The sequence below is a fragment of the Saccopteryx leptura genome, chromosome 7, assembly GCF_036850995.1.
Source record: "Saccopteryx leptura isolate mSacLep1 chromosome 7, mSacLep1_pri_phased_curated, whole genome shotgun sequence".
Classification (NCBI taxonomy): Eukaryota; Metazoa; Chordata; class Mammalia; order Chiroptera; family Emballonuridae; genus Saccopteryx; species Saccopteryx leptura.
In genome coordinates, this window is record NC_089509.1 from 106,740,048 (window position 1) to 106,758,726 (window position 18,679).

Below are 18,679 nucleotides of genomic sequence, written 5' to 3' on the forward strand. Positions count from 1 at the left end.
AGCTCAATCAGGTACGTAAAACCATGATTTTATAATGATGATGATGGTAAAATGCACGGCCTGGCCCCAGGACAATAGTTTTTCATTGTTTCCTAATGTTCACACCACAGTGACAGTCCTTTCCAGCTCTCCCAGCAGAACAGCCCTCTGCCCGCCCGCCTGCACGCTAACCGCCCCCGCCCTCGCGCTAACTGCCCCCGCCCGCGCGCTAACCGCCCCCGCCCGCACGCTAACCGCCCCCGCCCGCACGCTAACCGCCTCCGAGGATCAGAGGCAAAACAATCCCCACGGCTCTCAAATACTCTGAATATCTGGGTTGCAGATTTTTGCTTCATTAAAATGACTTCAGAGGCTGTAACCACTCCAGGCGTCCCCAAACTGCGGCCCACGGGTGGCATGCGGCCCCCTGAGGCCATTTATCCGACCCCCCCCACACACTTCCGGAAGGGGCGCCTCTTTCATTGGCGGTCAGTGAGAGGAGCACTGTATGTCTGTATGTGGCGGCCTTCCAACAGTCTGAGGAACAGTGAACTGGCCCCCTGTGTAAAAAGTTTGGGGACCCCGAGACCATCACCGCTTCTTTAAGGGTTTCTAAAAGCGCTGTTATCGTGTCCCAAGGGTGAACGCACTCAGATGGAGAAAAAGAAAACTAAGCACCCTCTGTGGTGTCGCACTCGTTCAACGTGTGTTTCTCCCTGTCTCGCCTCGTCACTGGGAACACGGCCCGGGTCTGCGGCAGTGGCCCCTGCCCACGTGTGAACGCTGCCTGGGCGCGGCTCTCGTTCTCAGGGCTGAGCCGGGCGTCGCCTGGCGCCTGCTCGGGCACCGCTGGGCTTTACCGAACAGGAAGCACCACCCGGACACCAGGCTGGCCAGCCGCGGGAACGGGCGGGTTCTACCCACGGAGTACACACTGCTTTCTGCTTTATTCAACATTAAAGCACAGATGGCTGTGCCCTGTGGGGACTACAGGACACCAGTAGGGGACAAAGGGACACTCGGGGAGAGAACCACACCACAGGGACCCGTCTTCACAAAAAGGGCTCAATGTTGATTTCCAGGGAGGAGCAGGGCATGGTCAGCTCAAACTTGGTGATGACATCCGGATGAAGGACCCCCAGCGTCCCGACGCTCTGACCCCTGGCAAAGACCTCGGCGCACCGCCCGGGGAAGAAAGCAGGGCCTGCAAAACAGAGAGAAAAATCAACGTAGAAAAATCAACGTTTCTCCAGGCATCGCTGTCAGCAGATACTTCACACTGAAAGCTCATTAGCCTCCTTTAAAAACAGCGATTCTTCTTTACACCACTGCCCTGAAATGACAGTGTTTCCTCACACATTCTAGTCTCAAAGAGCAGTATTGCTGTCACACCACGGGCTCTGTAAGGAAGGGGCAGGCTAGGGCCAGTGTGAGAGCCAGGGCCCGGGGATCTGTCCCGGGGGCTGTAAGGAAGGGCTACACTAGGGCCAGTGTGAGAGCCAGGGCCCGGGGATCTGTCACGGGGGCTGTAAGGAAGGGCCAGGCTAGGGCCAGTGTGAGAGCCAGGGCCCGGGGATCTGTCACGGGGGCTGTAAGGAAGGGCCAGGCTAGGGCCAGTGTGAGAGCCCGGGTCCGGGGATCTGTCACGGGGGCTGTAAGGAAGGGCCAGGCTAGGGCCAGTGTGAGAGCCAGGGCCCGGGGATCTGTCACGGGGGCTGTAAGGAAGGACGAGGCTAGGGCCAGTGTGAGAGCCAGGGCCCGGGGTTCTGTCACGGGGGCTGAAAGGGCAGCCAAGCAGGCTCAGTCGGGAGGCATCTGGCCCTAAAAGGACAAAAGGAAAAATGAAATATAAAACTGACGACCTTGCACGGGAAGAACCTGTTCTGAAACAGGTTTTTCCAAAGTAAACCTCGCTGGATAAAAAGTCTGCACTGAACTTATTTTCTATTCAAAGCATCACCCTTTTCTACCTTCTTACATCGCAGAGCACAGGCTGTACGCCACCTGCAGCGACCCTGTCACCAGAATGGGACCCGCACTCCCATCGGAGAAGGAGCCTTCTCAGCAGTCTGGAAGTGTCACCGGAACAACCACAGCACAGCCGGCCCCAAACGAGTCCGGCTGAGCCCAGTTTATCTCAAGACAGGCAGAAAACTCCCTTCATCTGGTGCCAATGCAGACGCCTTACCAAGCCAGTCCCAGTTCCTGAGGGTTAAAGAGCTACAAACAAGCAAACACACAGGCCACTCCACGCTCAACAAGTGTATCAACACTCGACTCCACTGAAGTTCAAGAACGCTGACTCACTCCTCTCACCGCCCACTTGAAAACGGATCGGGCCCCGAGCTCCTGACCAAACCACCCAAGACATTTACTGGCACGAACTATAAATACCGAGCCGAGCAGGGCCGCAGCCTCCAGCCTGCCACTGCGAACAGTGCATTATTTATGAAAGAGTAAACTGCTGAGTGTCTACTAATGGCCCAAGGTCAACAGGAGGGAGAAACACAGAAACGGGGTGGGGGTGACTGTCAGGTGGGGCCAGCTGTACTGGAGACTCAGGGCGGTACACCAACTGCCCGGTCAGCACGGGAGGGCGCTTATCTTCACGACCAAGTGTTCATTATCATTCTTAAATAATCCCAAAACAACCTGGTTGAAATATAGGTGGTCTGTTTTCCACATTCCCCCCAAACAAAACAATCCTGCTTCCCTGTCTATTAAAGCAAGACTTTCAACGAACTGCATTTGATGCTCATAATTATTTGGCTGCGTACACTTGGCAGAGGGCGGGAAGGGGAGTCAGACTAAGACAGAAAGCAACCGGGGTGATATATGGGGTGTCGGCAAGATGTGAGCAGCTAAGCCTGACAACGACAGCACATTTCAATTCTGCCGAATGAAAATTCAGCTTAAAAAGACAATGCCAGTCCTCCTCCAAATGACAGAAATCTTCCAGTGACCAGTAAGTGCAGATTGGATGGGATTACTGACGGTGAGTGGTATGACCCCGACTCACAGAAAGGACTGCTGAGAAGTCATTTATCCCGTCACCCCCCGCCCCCCCCGTCCCCTCTCTGCAGAACTGTACCTGCATAGCCCCCGCTCGGTGAAAGGCACCCGCCCATTCTTCAAGGCCATTCAAAACCTTCCCTGATAACCTTGCTATGTTTAAGAATTCTCATCGATGTTTAAGAATCGTACTTCCTTTTATCTACAGATTCGAATTTGATTGGATTCAGCCTATTTTAGAATCTAAACCAGATGTGCCAGTTCCGATAGTGTTAGCAAAAATAAAGCCTAAGAGAAAAGAAGTTCGGATTTTTACTTCATGAAACGACTTTCTGAACCAGCACTCTGTAGCCAGGTTCAGTGAGCTCTTCTTTGCTAGCTGGCAGGGCAATGCCAGCCGCACCTCCCTGCAGGGGTTCGGACCAAACTTTGTTTGCTTTAGGTCGTTAACCAGTCAGGTTGCAGTTAAACAAAAATATTCCTACCACTATAATGTTCCCTCTTTCCAAAGAAAAACAAAGAGAACTGAACTTCATATTATGCATTATTTAAAAACATATCCTAGTATGAGAATATTCTAAATGACGTAAATATCAAAAACTGTCAGCCCAGCCCACGCCCCGAGTCACTCTACAGCACCCCGAGCCGCCCGGGGCAGCCGCCATCACTGTGAAGAGCCGTGTCCAACGCAGCGGGCACCAAGGGCCCCTCACCAGCGCCCACCCGCTCCTCCCACCCACCAGGAGTAACGGGGTTCCTGTATAAACTCCACTTCACCCATAACTGGACACTGGAACCTGTGATGCAATTTACACTTTTCTTGCCATTGTTCCTTTTTTCATCTCTAACAAGGTCAGGTCAGGACAGCAACACTAGGACTTTCTTTCTGACTCCTGTTCAGAGAGAGCAAGGCTGAGGGAATGCAGTTCTCGTCTCCAGAAGAAAGTGAGACACAAAACCGCCTTCAGGTTTCTAGGGGGACAGAGAGGACCCCAAAATGTACTACTTGATTGATGTTGTATGTGAACTAGAAACACAGAAAGAAAATTTAAAATTACTAAGAAACACCAGCTGTGCTTACTGCTTTTTAAAAACCTTGATGGCAGTCAGACAGCCTCCTGCATGGGCCCGACTGGAGTCTACCCGGCGTGCCCACCAGGGGGCGATGCTCGGCCCATCTGGTGCGTTGTTCTGCGGCGGCTGGGGCCATTCTAGCACCTGAGGCAGAGGCCAAGAAGCCATCCATCCTCAGCGCCCGGGCCGGCTTTGCTCCAGTGGAGCCTTGGCTGCGGGAGGGGGGGGGGAGAGGCGGAGAGGAGGGGGAGGGGGAGGGGTGGAGAGGCGGATGGGCGCTTCTCCTGTGTGCCCTGACTGGGAATTGAACCCGGAACTTCCACACGCCGGGCCGATGCCCTACCACTGAGCCAACCACCCAGGGCCTATCTTATAAAAATTTTAAAAAGCAAAAGTAAGCAAAAGGCAAAACAGTATGGAGTTTTTTCAGAAAAATTGAAAATGGAGGCTTGACCTGTGGTGGTGCAGTGGATAAAGTGTCGACCTGGAACACTGAGGTCGCCAGTTCAAAACCTTGGGTTTGGCCCTGGCCGGTTGGCTCAGCGGTAGAGCGTCGGCCTGGTTGTGCGGGAGTCCCGGGTTCAATTCCCGGCAGGGCACACAGGAGAAGCGCCCATCTGCTTCTCCACCCCTCCCCCTCTCCCTCCTCTCTGTCTCTCTCTTCCCCTCTCGCGGCCGGGGCTCCATTGGAGCGGGGTTGGCCCGGGCGCTGAGGATGGCTCTGTGGACTCTGCCTCGGGTGCTAGAGTGGCTCTGATTACAGCGGAGTGGCGCCCCCTGGTGGGCATGCCGGGTGGATCCTGGTCGGGCGCATGCGGGAGTCTGTCTGACTGCCTCCCCGTTTCCAAAAAAATAAAAAATAAAAAATAAAAACCTTGATGGTTCAAAGCAAACTCTGCAGGCAGAGGGGAGCTGCTCCGAGGGCAGCTGAGGAAGGGGGCACGGCCGAGCCGGCCAGGCAGCGGCGGGCAGCGAAGAGGGGAGCCGCTCCGAGGGCAGCGGAGGAAGGGGGCACGGCCGAGCCGGCACCGAGGCCGGGCAGCGGCGGGCAGCGAAGAGGCACGGAGGCCGGCCCACGCGAGCACGATGCCCTAGCTAGGACTGAGCCTTAGATTCGAGTCTCTCCAGCCTTAAAAGAAGCCACATCTGAATGGAATCTAAAGGTGGGTCCAGGCTTAGTGGCCAGGCTACTCTGTCTCAGCAACAAGGATATTTCTGGAGAAAGAACAAGCCTGCCGCTGTGTCTAGAGTCATCAAGTTGCCAATTCAAGGAAAAGCATGTTGCCCTGTGAATGGGAATTCTAAAAATCAAATCCTACCAAGTATATTTGTTTTTTGTTTTCCATGTGATTAAGCTCAGAGTTCCTGGTATAAGATGTACAATTTTCAACCTGTGCCCAAAATGCTCCCCAGCAATACGCCTCTCGGCCGGCCTTCCGCCTGGGCCCTTCCCCCGACTCAACTCGGCTTTACCAGAATGCGTCCCAGGAAAACGGTTGCCAACAGAAACAGATTTGGGGCAAATAGTGCTCTCTGTTGAAATACACGTGGAAGCCCAGACAAAAGAAACATCAGTTAAGCACAAACAAGAATTTAATTTCCAGAACTTAGTGGGGTGTAAGTAAGTCCCTTAATTAAAGCTTTTGTAGCACATCCTCAAGGTCTGTAATTGTCCCTGTGCTCTCACAGCAGGGCCACTTTGAGGACCTTGGGGGTAGTGTCCGGGGGCTATCCCGCACAACACCCAGCTTGAGCACATTTTCTGGCTAATTGACCTTCAAAGAGCTTGTGAGCCCCTCTCCTGCTCGTTGCCAAACACCTTCCACAGTTTCTTTTTGCCCCGTCTCTCTTTTCAGAGTAATATTCCAGGACCAAAGTGTGGGTAAGCTTTCCACACAGACTCATTCCTGTAAGTCTGTGAAGCAGCGGAAGTAGAAGCTTAAGGCGGTAACTGAGCAGGCCCCTAGCCTGAAAGGTCCAAGTGTTACCAAGCATAAGACTTAATTCCTTCATCTTAACCCCCTGCCATGAGTTATACTCAACTAATTCATTCAGTACTTGATTTAGCACATCTCTAAAACTCATCTACTAATACAATTGTATTTTTCCCTTTCTGCACGTCACTAATACATGCTCTGGGGCTCAAAAACACCCATCACAACTGCCCGCGATCTGGTACTTCATCACCCACATTTTCTACAATAAAAAGATAAGAACAAAATTAAGAGGGTGGGAAACATTGAGAAAGGAATACTTGTACATCACATTATAGTTGTAGCAAAAAACAGAAGCTGCAATCAGGAGGTTGATGGAATACCAGCAATCACATAGGTCCTCAAATTCAGGGAAAAATATAAAACCCAGAATTATACAGAGTCAGTAAAGCCACTGGGCCAACTGAATGTATTGGACATTTGTGCTAAGTGACTGCCTCTGCCACACGGGGGGAGGAAGGAATAATCATCTACCAGGCTGACTCGAGGGCTGGCACTGACCCAAACCCCACCCTTGTCCCCCCAACCCTAATTCTAATGCAATATGTAGAGATAAAAACATTCCATGTTCCCACAACCCGTCCGAGAAAATCACACCAAGGAGAAAACAAAAAGCAAAACTCCTAGCACTCCATGGCCCATTCTGGAGAGAAGAGGACAGAGAGGGTGACCAGGCAGCGTGGATGGGACGGAAGCCAGTTTCCTGCCTGGGACTTTCTCCTGGTTTTCCTCCAGTTTCCTGAGGATGTAGTAACCGTAACTAATGCTGCTGCCAACACTTCAACCCTATAAGGCTTTTTATAAAACACAGAAGACACTTCCACCAGACACGTGAGCATGGTATCATTTTTAAAGCAGTTGCTCTCAAAGCGTTAGACCCGGAATGTCTTGAGAGCACCAATGAATTATACAAAGAGGGGACCCAGGGGGCAAGGCACAAGTCAGGCAAGACGCCAACTTATAAAAGGAAAGGAAAGGGTTTGGGAGTATGAGGAGGAAAAGCTGGCGTAGCTACCAAGGTAGAAGCACACACATTTTTTCAGATCTTAGTACACTGTAGGTTGGAAGAAGTTTTCCCGGCAAAGATCATTTAATTTGTAAGTAGAGATTAACAGAATAATTTCTACCTCGTAATATAAAACACCCATCCCCCCCTCCCCAGCCTCCAGATGTATACAATTCTTCACCTTACATCTGAAGTGAAATATTTACGGGACCTAATGTCTTTAAAGAAAGGGGACCTAATCCCTTGAGTTTAATGGCTATCTTTCATCCCCTTCTGAAGATCAAAAGAAAGAAAAACCCCTTACACAACTTTACAGTGCTAATCCCCACACACCTGCAGACACGATTAACTCTTAGATTAACTCTTAAAGCCAAGGAAGCTGACACGGGAGCTGCGCCCACTCAGCCCCACTGCAGGGCCCCGGGGGACGCCGGTGCGGCCACGTTCCACCAAGGCGGTGCGGGCCGGCAAAGCCCCGGCAGCCTCGTCTTCTACCTCGTGCAAAAACGTCTTCGATAAAGAGCCTTTTAGAACACATCCTCACAGCTGCCTTATGACTAAATATTTAGAATCAATTCCAGGATCTCCCAGTTTTCCTTTGTGTAGGGAAGTTTATAGCTCATTTCCATGACTGTCCCTTTTTAACATTTAATATCACTTTTAAAGTCTAATTTTAACTATGTTTCTCTCATACGCACATACTCGTATTTCAAAATCCGAAGGTCAGTAATGTTGCAGGAATTTAAATGTCATCCATCTAATGGCAATTTTAAATCAGTCTTAAATTAACATGTGTAAAACCAAACGATTTTTAACTCCAGGTTATAAAGTGCCTTCAGGGTCTATCGATTGGTTTGTTTTGAAAACTCCTATTTTAAAATAATGTCATCATCCTACATTTATCTGACATATCATTTATCCTCCCACATTTTCACATTTCTTGGATATTTATTCATAGGACAGGTTTAGAATAATAACTTCAAAAATAAAACCTATGGGATCATCCTGACTTCCTGGACCAATAAAATGCTCCTTTCCTAGTCTTGAGCCCATAAAAAACCTTTACAGGGACTATTTCTCCAACCAAATGTGAGTGACTTATCACTTTCTCCACAACTAGAGTGAAAAAAATAATGATGAGACTGTTGTAGGGCTAATTAAGGAAAGAATGGAAATGCTGAGTAAAGGAAACTGTATCTACAATTTTCCAATTAGTCAACTTATTCAATGGAGACCTCTGGGCAACTGGAATAAACATAACTTTGAACACTGATTATCTCAGATACGCTGCTCACAAAAATGAGGGGACCAGGGAACATGCAGACACTCCAGTACTTTCAGCCTTTTGTCCAGTGCGTTTCCACCAATGAAATAAAAGTTGGGTTTGCATCTCATTTGCATAATCAAACAACTTTCTTTGACTTGTTTTTCTGATGTTCTTGTTGAATAAAAGAAAATCAAATGCTTCTTTTCTTTTAATTGCTTCATATTCATTTTGAAATATCCCCTAATTTTTGTGGGCAGCATCCGTTCTAGTTTCAGACTGAGACCTCGGCCGACACGCAGGGCGTGCAGAAGAGAGAGAAGCACGACACCAGTAAGCAGGGCCCTGCTTTCCACACCCTCCCATCTGCAGTCAAGGCCGCGGCCAGCCCCCAGGGACAGGCCTGTCACAGAGGGGAAAGCCAGCACAGGGAGAGTAGGGAGCTTGCCCGCGGCCAGCAACAGTGGGGCTGTAGAGCAGGCCCCGCGGGACAGCCACCGGCACGCACCTCTCTGCGAGGCCCAGAAGCGCGGAAGGCCCACTGGACAATGTTTTCACAACTTTGGTCAAGTTGTCCATCTCATGTTTACAAACCTCTCCTGGTCTCAAATGAAATAAACAAAGAGAAGAGTGAGAAGTGAAGAGAAGGAGCTGATAGGCTGGTGCCTGTGGCAGACACTGCTTCTGAAACAGGTCAGCTCCTGAGAAATCTTCACACTGGAAATGGCCTTGGAGGCGACCTTCATCTTAGACGTGAGAAAATGGCCACCAGAGACGCTCAGGAGACCACACCGCCACAGACCACCAGAGCTGAGATTAGAACCCAGGCCTTGAACCCCAGTCTGTCACGCTTTTACCCACTGGCAGTTTTCTGAAGGGCATACCTAATTCTCACCCTGAGTGTGCTCCAGAGCGCAAAGACCCACTCCAAGTGTTCTCCCAAACTCACGTCTGCAGCCCGCACCTCTGCGGTAGGTACACACAGGCTGATGCTAACAGTCTCCTGTTTTACAGGTGAACACACTGGCAGCAAGGGGTTCCGTCCTAAGTCACATGGGCAACGACAACAGAAGGACGCTGAAGCGACACCCAGAGTTATTTCTGTGACACTGCGGTGGATCACGCACCCTAGAGTTTAACAAAATGTAGCATCTATACTATGTCAGAATCTGCTTTTTCAACCTGGTGTACAGTCACACTTCTCAAGACATTTTTATCACATTCCATTATATTTATGTCGTGGTTTGCTAAATGATTCTTTAAGCATTTTATGTTGGAGTTTTCTAATTATCCACTATTATCAATAGAAATTCTATAACATATAATTTTTTGCTCTTCCTCAGTTTCTTTCCCTTTGCCCAAAGTAGTACCACACAGGTTAAAAATAAATAAGTAAATAATATATATATTTATATATGGATAATTGTATAGCCCATTCTATGTATATCAACCTCTTAAACAATGGACTTCTGACAATGGTGGTAGCAACAAATCACAAACATAATGTAAGATTCTACTGATCTCATCTTGTACCACACTGATTAAAAACTACTTTCCCTTGTACAGTACCAACTACCACCTTCTTTTTGTAGTTCCACTGGTGGAAAAAAAAAAAGGTCTCAAAGCAACCTAGGTGCCTGCCCTGTGGTGGGGCTGTGGATAAAACATCCACCTGGGATGCTGAGGTCGCTGGTTCAAAACCCAGTTAAGGCACACACGAGAAGCAACGACTATGAGTTGATGCCTCCTGCTCCTCACGCTCTTCTCTCTCTCTCAAATCAATAAATAAAATCGTAAAATAAAAATAAAAAGCAACCTAGGAAAAGAGCTCCAGGAGGTACACTCTGTTCAGAGAATGCAATTCACAAGCTCAGTGCCGTTAGAGGTTCAGAGAACAGCCAGGAACTTTCCTCTTCTGGAAGGTGAGTGCCAAAGTCTAGGGGTAAGATGACAGCACTGTCAATAACACTATTATTAATATTAATAGTTATTAATATTGATAAAACGGGCACAGATGAATGTCAGACACATCAAAGCAGGCCTCACAGAGAAGACAACAGGAAGCCGTGGAGCTGACCAGAGCAAGGCATGTTATCTTATAGTTCTGCTCAAGTGTTCTCGCTTTATGGGCTTCGACATCGCTCAGAAGAAATCAGAATATTGTAACGACAATCACATGGCTTACTGTTTCAAGTAAGGCAAGTAAATAACTACTGGCTGTATTTGCTAAAATACTGGGCACTCTCGTTATTCCCCAAGTTTCTTCTTTCACCTCTTCCTAAATATGCTCTTTTCACATGAGGCTGGCCCTCCAAGTATGCATGGCTGTTAGCACGGTGGGCTCAAGGGCTGGGTCAGTGATTCTAGTCCACTGAATTAACCGTCCTTGTTGTTAATACCTGAAACTTTCATAAAGGGACCCAACTTTTCTCCTTTCCCGTTTAAAAGAAGGCTGAAAACTAGAGCATCTTTTAAGTTCACACTGATATGTATCAACTGTAACTGAAGTCAGATCCTTCCTTGAAAAGAAGTATTTTTAAAAGGGTATAGGAGAAAAACGAGAGTGCCTGATGCTAGAGGAGGGGGAGGGGGAGGGGAGGAGAAGGAAGAAGAACCAGGAAGACACAAAAAGGCTGCAAGTCCGCCAGGTGCGGACGGCTAGGGCTCCACAGGCCAGGTGCGGACGGCTAGGGCTCCACGGGCCAGGTGCGGACGGCTAGGGCTCCACGGGCCAGGTGCGGACGGCTAGGGCTCCACGGGCCAGGTGCGGACGGCTAGGGCTCCACAGGCCAGGTGCGGACGGCTAGGGCTCCACAGGCCAGGTGCGGACGGCTAGGGCTCCACAGGCCAGGTGCGGACGGCTAGGGCTCCACAGGCCAGGTGCGGACGGCTAGGGCTCCACGGGCCAGGTGCGGACGGCTAGGGCTCCACGGGCCAGGTGCGGACGGCTAGGGCTCCACGGGCCAGGTGCGGACGGCTAGGGCTCCACGGGCCAGGTGCGGACGGCTAGGGCTCCACGGGCCAGGTGCGGACGGCTAGGGCTCCACAGGCCAGGTGCAGACGGCTAGGGCTCCACAGGCCAGGTGCGGACGGCTAGGGCTCCACAGGCCAGGTGCGGACGGCTAGGGCTCCACGGGCCAGGTGCAGACAGCTAGGGCTCCACAGGCCAGGTGCGGACGGCTAGGGCTCCACGGGCCAGGTGCGGACGGCTAGGGCTCCACGGGCCAGGTGCGGACGGCTAGGGCTCCACAGGCCAGGTGCAGACGGCTAGGGCTCCACAGGCCAGGTGCGGACGGCTAGGGCTCCACAGGCCAGGTGCGGACGGCTAGGGCTCCACAGGCCAGGTGCGGACGGCTAGGGCTCCACAGGCCAGGTGCGGACGGCTAGGGCTCCACAGGCCAGGTGCAGACGGCTAGGGCTCCACAGGCCAGGTGCGGACGGCTAGGGCTCCACGGGCCAGGTGCGGACGGCTAGGGCTCCACAGGCCAGGTGCAGACGGCTAGGGCTCCACAGGCCAGGTGCGGACGGCTAGGGCTCCACAGGCCAGGTGCAGACGGCTAGGGCTCCACAGGCCAGCTGCCGGCCTCACGGTGGCCCGGCTGGCCTAGCTGTACCCTCAGCAGGAAGATTATGTTCCCGACCCACGTGAACCAGCAGGTGCTTCAGAGGTATGTCCAGGAGGAGGAAGAGGGTGCTCAAGACACTCATGTGACTATTAGAATTTCTTTCTCAAACTGGTCAAGATGAAGATACGGCTATTCAACACCAAAGTGAAGTGAAATAACTTGTCAAGACCAAAACCACAAGTGGGGCTCACTGAAGTTCAACTGCCTGCCCCTCATCCATAAACGTACTGGGAACACTGTCAGTGAAGGTCAGTTCTTGCAATGATATAACATACAGAAGACAAATTTAAGCCAGAAGGCAGAGAGGAGTCTCTAAGTGGAGCCGAATGTGGGAGAGGAGAACGATACTGCAGATGAAGGACCCTCTGGACAAACACCCGTATCTGGTGCCTCCCGCTGCCCCCAAAGGCCACAGTAAATATGCAATTTAACTTTTAAATGAAACAGATTATGGCTTAATATTTTAAAAAATCAGAGCATGCGTTAGTTATTAATAAATGCCCGATTCTTGTTTGTTAGAAATATTGGGGAAATGGTGGTCAAAAGTAATTTTTCTTAAGTTTCTAATTTCCTCTAGATAAATCATAACAGATGGTGAGTAAGCTATTAGCTACTGACAGAGGGAGTTACTACATCAAACTACCTCTCTGGTTCAATTAAGCAAAGAGAGAGCAAAGCAGACTGTGGAAAAGGCGTTGGGATCCAGTGGAATGACTTCGTTATTCTGAAGGACAAAGAAGAGAAGCAAAGCTAGAAGACAAAAAGAAAGTTGGCCCCAAGTACATCACTCCAAACAAAGGCTGTGGGTGGGAAACCTGGTTATTACGTTGCCACGTGCTCTGAAAGGACGGCGGATACCAACGTTTGCTCCAGCTCCGCTGCAAATGGGGTCTGGATGCTTATTTTTATATATAATGTATTATTGAAACTGTTATAAAAAATCCAACATCCAAATAGAGCATCAGCTAAATACTGTACAAACTTCCTAGATACGGCATAAAGATTTCCTTTCAGAGTCTCTCTGAATCTTATACCTACTCTATGACTAAAGTCTTACCTCTATTTCTAATGATCTGAATTTACTTACAGATAAAATAAATTTACTTTAATGTTGTGAAGGACTGCAAATAGAGTAAAAGGGATGGGCTGATCAGGAGATTATCATGGCAATGCTGATGCATTTTTGCAAATTTCTTGAAATGTTTCTCAAGAAATTTTAGATCTATTCCTTTATGAATTTCAAAAAGCATTTACCATAAAACCAGGTAAGTTTAGGAAATTGAGTATCTGTACCATTAAAAAAAGTCAACAATTATTTGAAAGCAATGTGTATCAAAAAAAATCTGTGGGAGCATTTGAGATCTTGCTCCCCAGAATGTTATCAATTTGGCTCAAATAAAGTCTTATAACAAAGACTGCAAAGCATATAGAAAAAAATAAAACTGGACCTATTCCTATAAGTTACAAACAGGTGAGACATTGACATGGAAAGCAATGAACCATTTAAGCACTAGAGAAAGCACGGGAATTCCTCCTTAATCACAAAGCGGGAGAAATGTCCCTAGTATGACACAAATCCTGAAGCAATACTGATGAATGAAAATTACCATATGCTTTTTAAAAAAATCTTTATGATAAAAAAACAAAAAATACTACTCAGCTATAAGAAAAGATGAAATGCTGTCATTTGCAACATGAATGGACCTTGAGAATATTATGCTAAGCAAAATGAGTCAGTCAGGAAAGCTAGGAACTCTATGATTTCACTCATATGGACATAAAGCTGAAACTTACAGACACAGCAATGGTGTGGTGGTTACCAGTGGGAAGGGGGTGGGGAGTAAAGGAGAAGGAGGGGCCAAATATACGGTGATGGTGACAGAAGGTGACTTGACTTTGGGTGGTGGACACACATGCAATACACAGATCAGGTATCAGAGAAATCTACATTTGAAACCTGTATGATGCTATTAACCAATGTCACTCCAACAAATTGAGTTAAAAAAGAAAAAAAACATAACAGAAGACAAAAGATAAAGTTTCTAAAAATAGAGAAGACAAATACCAACAAACTTAAAATAATCAGACATATGAACAGGCAGTTCACAGGAAAGGAAATGTGTTTACTTGCTCATAGTAAGGGAGATCCAATTAAAACTACAACAGATACCATTCTTGCATCTGAGATAGAAACTACATATGAGCCCAGAAATGTATTTTCTACATCACTTGCCACTCACTGAACAAGAGCCTTCAAAGTGATCAACTCATTGCCAGACTCTAAACAGTCCTTTCCGTTTCTCGTCCAGAGCAATTCAGCCCTACCGGATCCAGAAGGGGGAGGAAAAGTCAGCAAGGGTGTCCCGCCCGAGGGGGAGGGGAAGACATCCACAGGTGAGCGGCTGCGGTCCTGAGTTGGTCAGAGTCTGAGTGATGAGCAGGGCCAATATGCAGAGGAGCTGGAGTTTAGGTCACACACAGGGGCACTGATCAAGTAAATAAATTAGAAATAAAGAGAGCCAGGTTTCTCCCTGTTGGAGAAAGGAGGTATAAATAGGAACAGGAGAAAACTGGAAAGAACCCTGAAGGTCTGGGCCAAAATGGAAGTATTGTTGTGGACTTATAATCTTTAAAATATATATAGATATATGCATATACACAGGTGAATAGCAACTCTTACCCCTTACAGCAGTAACACACCCTAAATCTTGGCTTTTTGACACCATTCCCAGCTAAGTAGAACCAGGATGGAGAAACAGAGCAGTGGAAAGTTCCAGATAAGCCCAGTATATCTTCTTGTGCCCAAAGAATGGAAGTACTGTAAGGGTGGATTTCAAACTTTCTTTTTAAGACAGGGAACCCTTTGTTCGAAGTATATATACAATTTTTTTTTAATGGAGGCCCAGAAGACATTTAAAAAACCAATCCTCTAAAATATATTCCCTGGGAATAGCCAATGTCTTCATTAGCTGTAAAAATGCAAACTGGAAACAAATGCCAGTGGTGAGCAAGGGCCGCAGAGGCAGCAGGACGCACGCGTGCCCATGAAGCGGAAACACGTGAGGCTGGCTGGAGCAGAACCACTGTACATGCGGGGATAAGAGCGAGCCGTCCAAACTGTTTAAAAGTCAAGAGTAAAGCAGTTGAGAGACAGAGAGAGAAAATGAAAGAAAAAATAATTTTACTAATAATTTTAAAATAACTTAGAAGTTAGTAAAAGGCGAAAGATTTATGCGATCTGAAGAGAAACCAGAGTTAGTTTGAAACTTGGCTCAGTCATCTTAGAGCTCGGTAGCACCTCAATACTGCCAAGGAGTTCAGGCAGGTAGAAATTAAAATATGACGTGTAGGTTAAGATTAGTTTCATCTTCGAGAAAGAAAACCCCATATATCAGAGGCTGAACAAGACAGACGTTGGTTTCTGGCTGCTGTCACAGCCAGAGTGAGTGCCCCCGGGCACCTGCTTCATTCCGGGCCATGTGCACAGCCCTCCCGAGGGATTCACTCAACATGTGTATGTTTCTCTACCCGCCCATCCATCCTCTTAATCCTTTTGGATCACAGCTGGCCTGGCCGCGTGGAGCGCTGGTAGCAGGTTTACCGGAGCACACTGTGCTCGGAATTCACCGGCCAGGGCTGCAGGCCCGGCACGGGCAGCACACCGAGTCCGAAACCCCCACGGCCAATGGTGCACTGCCACGCGAAGAGAGTGAACCCGGCCTTCACAGGGAAGACAAACACCACGGCCAATGGTGCCGCTGCGCGAGGAGAGCGAACCCGGCCTTCACAGGGAAGACAAACCCCCACGGCCAATGGTGCCCTGCCGCGCGAGGAGAGCGAACCCGGCCTTCACAGGGAAGACAAACACCACGGCCAATGGTGCCCCACTGCGCCAGGAGAGTGAACCCGGCCTTCACAGGGAAGACAAACACCACGCTGCAAAAGCCACACTCAAGTCCTCTCAACTTTCAGAACCTGGGCCCTTGAAACAAGCTAAAAATGGACTTCTTTTGTATCCTTTTGTATTCGGGCCACGTTCTTTCTGTAGACTAATGAAAGCCAAGGTCTAGTGTGGAAACCGGGTGATTTTCAACCTTTTTTACACTTGGGGACTAGTGAATACAGATTTCAGGGACCACTAAGGCAGAAATCACCCTGAACATAAGTGAATCTGACTAAGAGCATTAGGTCTACAATCTTCACACAACAGCAGGGTGGTAGCACACCCGCGGACTGGCGGGTGAACACTGTAACCGCCGGGTGAACACCGTAACCGCCGGGTGAACACCGTAACCGCCGGGTGAACACCGTAACCGCGGGGTGAACACCGTAACCGCCGGCTGAACACCGTAACCGCCGGGGGAACACTGTAACCGCCGGGTGAACACTGTTGTAACCGCCAGGTGAACACTGTAACCGCGGGGTGAACACTGTAACCACCGAAGCTCTTATCAACACTGCAGCCCGTGGTGCACGGCTGTGTTGGCCGTGTAACGGTCACTGCTGTCGTGTTCAACACTGCCAAGCCTTTTATCCCCTCTTTGAACTGTATTTGAAGCTTGCCTCAAACATGAAAAATAGGGAACTGAAAGAATAAGTACTGTTTTTATGCAGAATAATAAGGTCAGGAAGCTTAAAAACTTGCAAACCTTTTTTCCTTTAAACCTGACTCTGTAACAGAATAATGTCTTTGTAGATGGTAACTAAACATGGTTGGCATGCAGATCCCTTCAGTCTAGTCCAGATCGTGTTATGCAAATCAAACCATAAATGGAACACCTTTATTTCAACAAAGTTGTTCAGCACATATCCCCAAGCTCACATTACACTAAAAACCAGTGTGGACACCAGGAAGACATCGCAGTTTTCACCCGTAGTTTTTAGCTTCTGAAATCTCTCACAGGTGTCCTGAAAGAGGGAAAAGGTCATGACCTACAGGTCACATTGATAATCATTAGGTGTAACTGTAACAGAAGGCACCGAAAAGCCACTGTGGGTACATATGGTGCAGGATTATGTGACTATTACTTACAACGTTCTTTTCCACTTCACAAACTAAATTCTGAGCAGCAGGAACACAGAATAGTCAAAACTAAAAGTTATATAACTTCAGTCCATCAGAGAGCCTGCCTCAAGTGAAAGCTTTTTGTGGAATTTTAAATAAACAAAACTGAAACGGGTGACAAATTAAAGGAGGGAGAACGCATTCCCAGCCGCTGTGCCCAATCCCGCAGAGCCCACGGCCTTCTAGAAGAAAGGCTTGGCCACCGATTCGCCCAGGAACCACATACTGTTCTAAACACAAAATGTGGAGAATTTTCCCTGCCCAGAAGTGGTTCTTGAAAAGGATAAACGCATTTTAGCATACATAATTTAGTTTGCAACAAACCCCAACGGCCCAGGGGAAGCAGCCGGAGAAAAGCACACACGCGGGCCGCAACAATCTGCTCTGAAGCCACTGAAACACTCGAGCGGACCGCTCTGGAGACACGGAGAACTCTGCAGTCTGCTGGAAACGTCAAGGGTGCTTTTCTTTGTTTCCACTCCACAGCTGACCTTGCTCTATCAGGAACTCGACAGCACCTCGCCTTATGTTCTGCATCGCGCGGTGCTCAGCAAAGGCAAACCACGCAAGGCTCCGCGACCACACAGGGCTCCAGTCGGCAGAGGCTGGCCGCCGGCAGACTCAGCAAGGTCATACGCCAATGTCAACAGAACTCCTTGGGATCGATGTGACGATCAGTCAGATGAGTTTCCAGACTTCTCTTACAGGGAGCAGGGCCAAGTTCCTCAAAGGGGAACCTAGTTTCTGTTCCACTCCTCCCCGCGCCCAGACAAAGCCACACGACAGGCAAAGGCGTGGCGTTCATTAAGGACAGAAATGAGGACTGGCCTTAGCAGGAATCTCTGGTGAACAGACTCCGCTCAGTTACAACTGCAGAGCCACCAGGGATTTTAATTATTAAAAGGTAAGCCATATGCCAGAGTAACAGAAGACAACTCAGTAATCAAGAGTGGGAGGAAACGGTAGCTCTTAATCTCTGTACTCTTTTTGACACTCAGAAGACTTTTTCTTTGCAGAAAAGGCTACATGCAAAATATAAATTTGAAAAAATGATGTAGCTACGCACACCCCAGCAACCAAATTCTTTTGTTTACAGATTTACTCAGGAGATACATCTTTATAATAAATAGAACCTCATACGTATATGAAATTTTATGAAGTAATCCTGATTTATTCTGATAAGCCACATCTTTAGGTTTTAATTCTTTCAACTATAAAAAAATATCATATTTGTCAAGGGATAATCAAAATAGGTTTAGAAATCCCTACAAGAAATAAAGAACTATTTATTCATACTGACACTGAGTCCCTTTGGCTTGATGGCTCTTACAGACAGCATTCTGAGAAAAATGATGTGGCCAATGCTGGCGACAGAGACACTGAAAGAAAATACACCTGTCTTTTTTTCAGAGAAAGCCTCTTAGATGTACTGAAATCTGTGCTGATCCCAGCCACCCATATGTATAAAGAAGCCGTGCCAACACTACTCAAATTCCGAAAGCCAGGACATCTCATACACGGAAAAACTTTAAAACATTACAATATTCTATCATGAGTCAAAGTGAATTCAAAGGGAAACATAAGCTTGACTCTGTCCTCATATGTAATAAAAACCACAGTAACAAATTGGCTTAAAACACTGAACATAAAGATCTACAA

At 48.3% G+C, this 18,679-nt stretch overlaps 1 protein-coding gene across 3 annotated transcripts in view; it reads right to left on the reverse strand.

Moving 5' to 3' along the window:
• Positions 1-907: 907 nt before the first annotated feature.
• FARSB (phenylalanyl-tRNA synthetase subunit beta) overlaps positions 908-18,679 on the reverse strand; it is a 75,021-nt gene continuing 57,249 nt past the window's right edge. For all 3 annotated transcript variants that reach the window (XM_066345866.1, XM_066345864.1, XM_066345865.1), the window contains one exon: positions 908-1,183. In XM_066345866.1, coding sequence (XP_066201963.1) covers positions 1,032-1,183 — 152 coding nt within the window. In that variant the 3' untranslated portion in view covers positions 908-1,031. The remainder of the gene's footprint in view (positions 1,184-18,679) is intronic.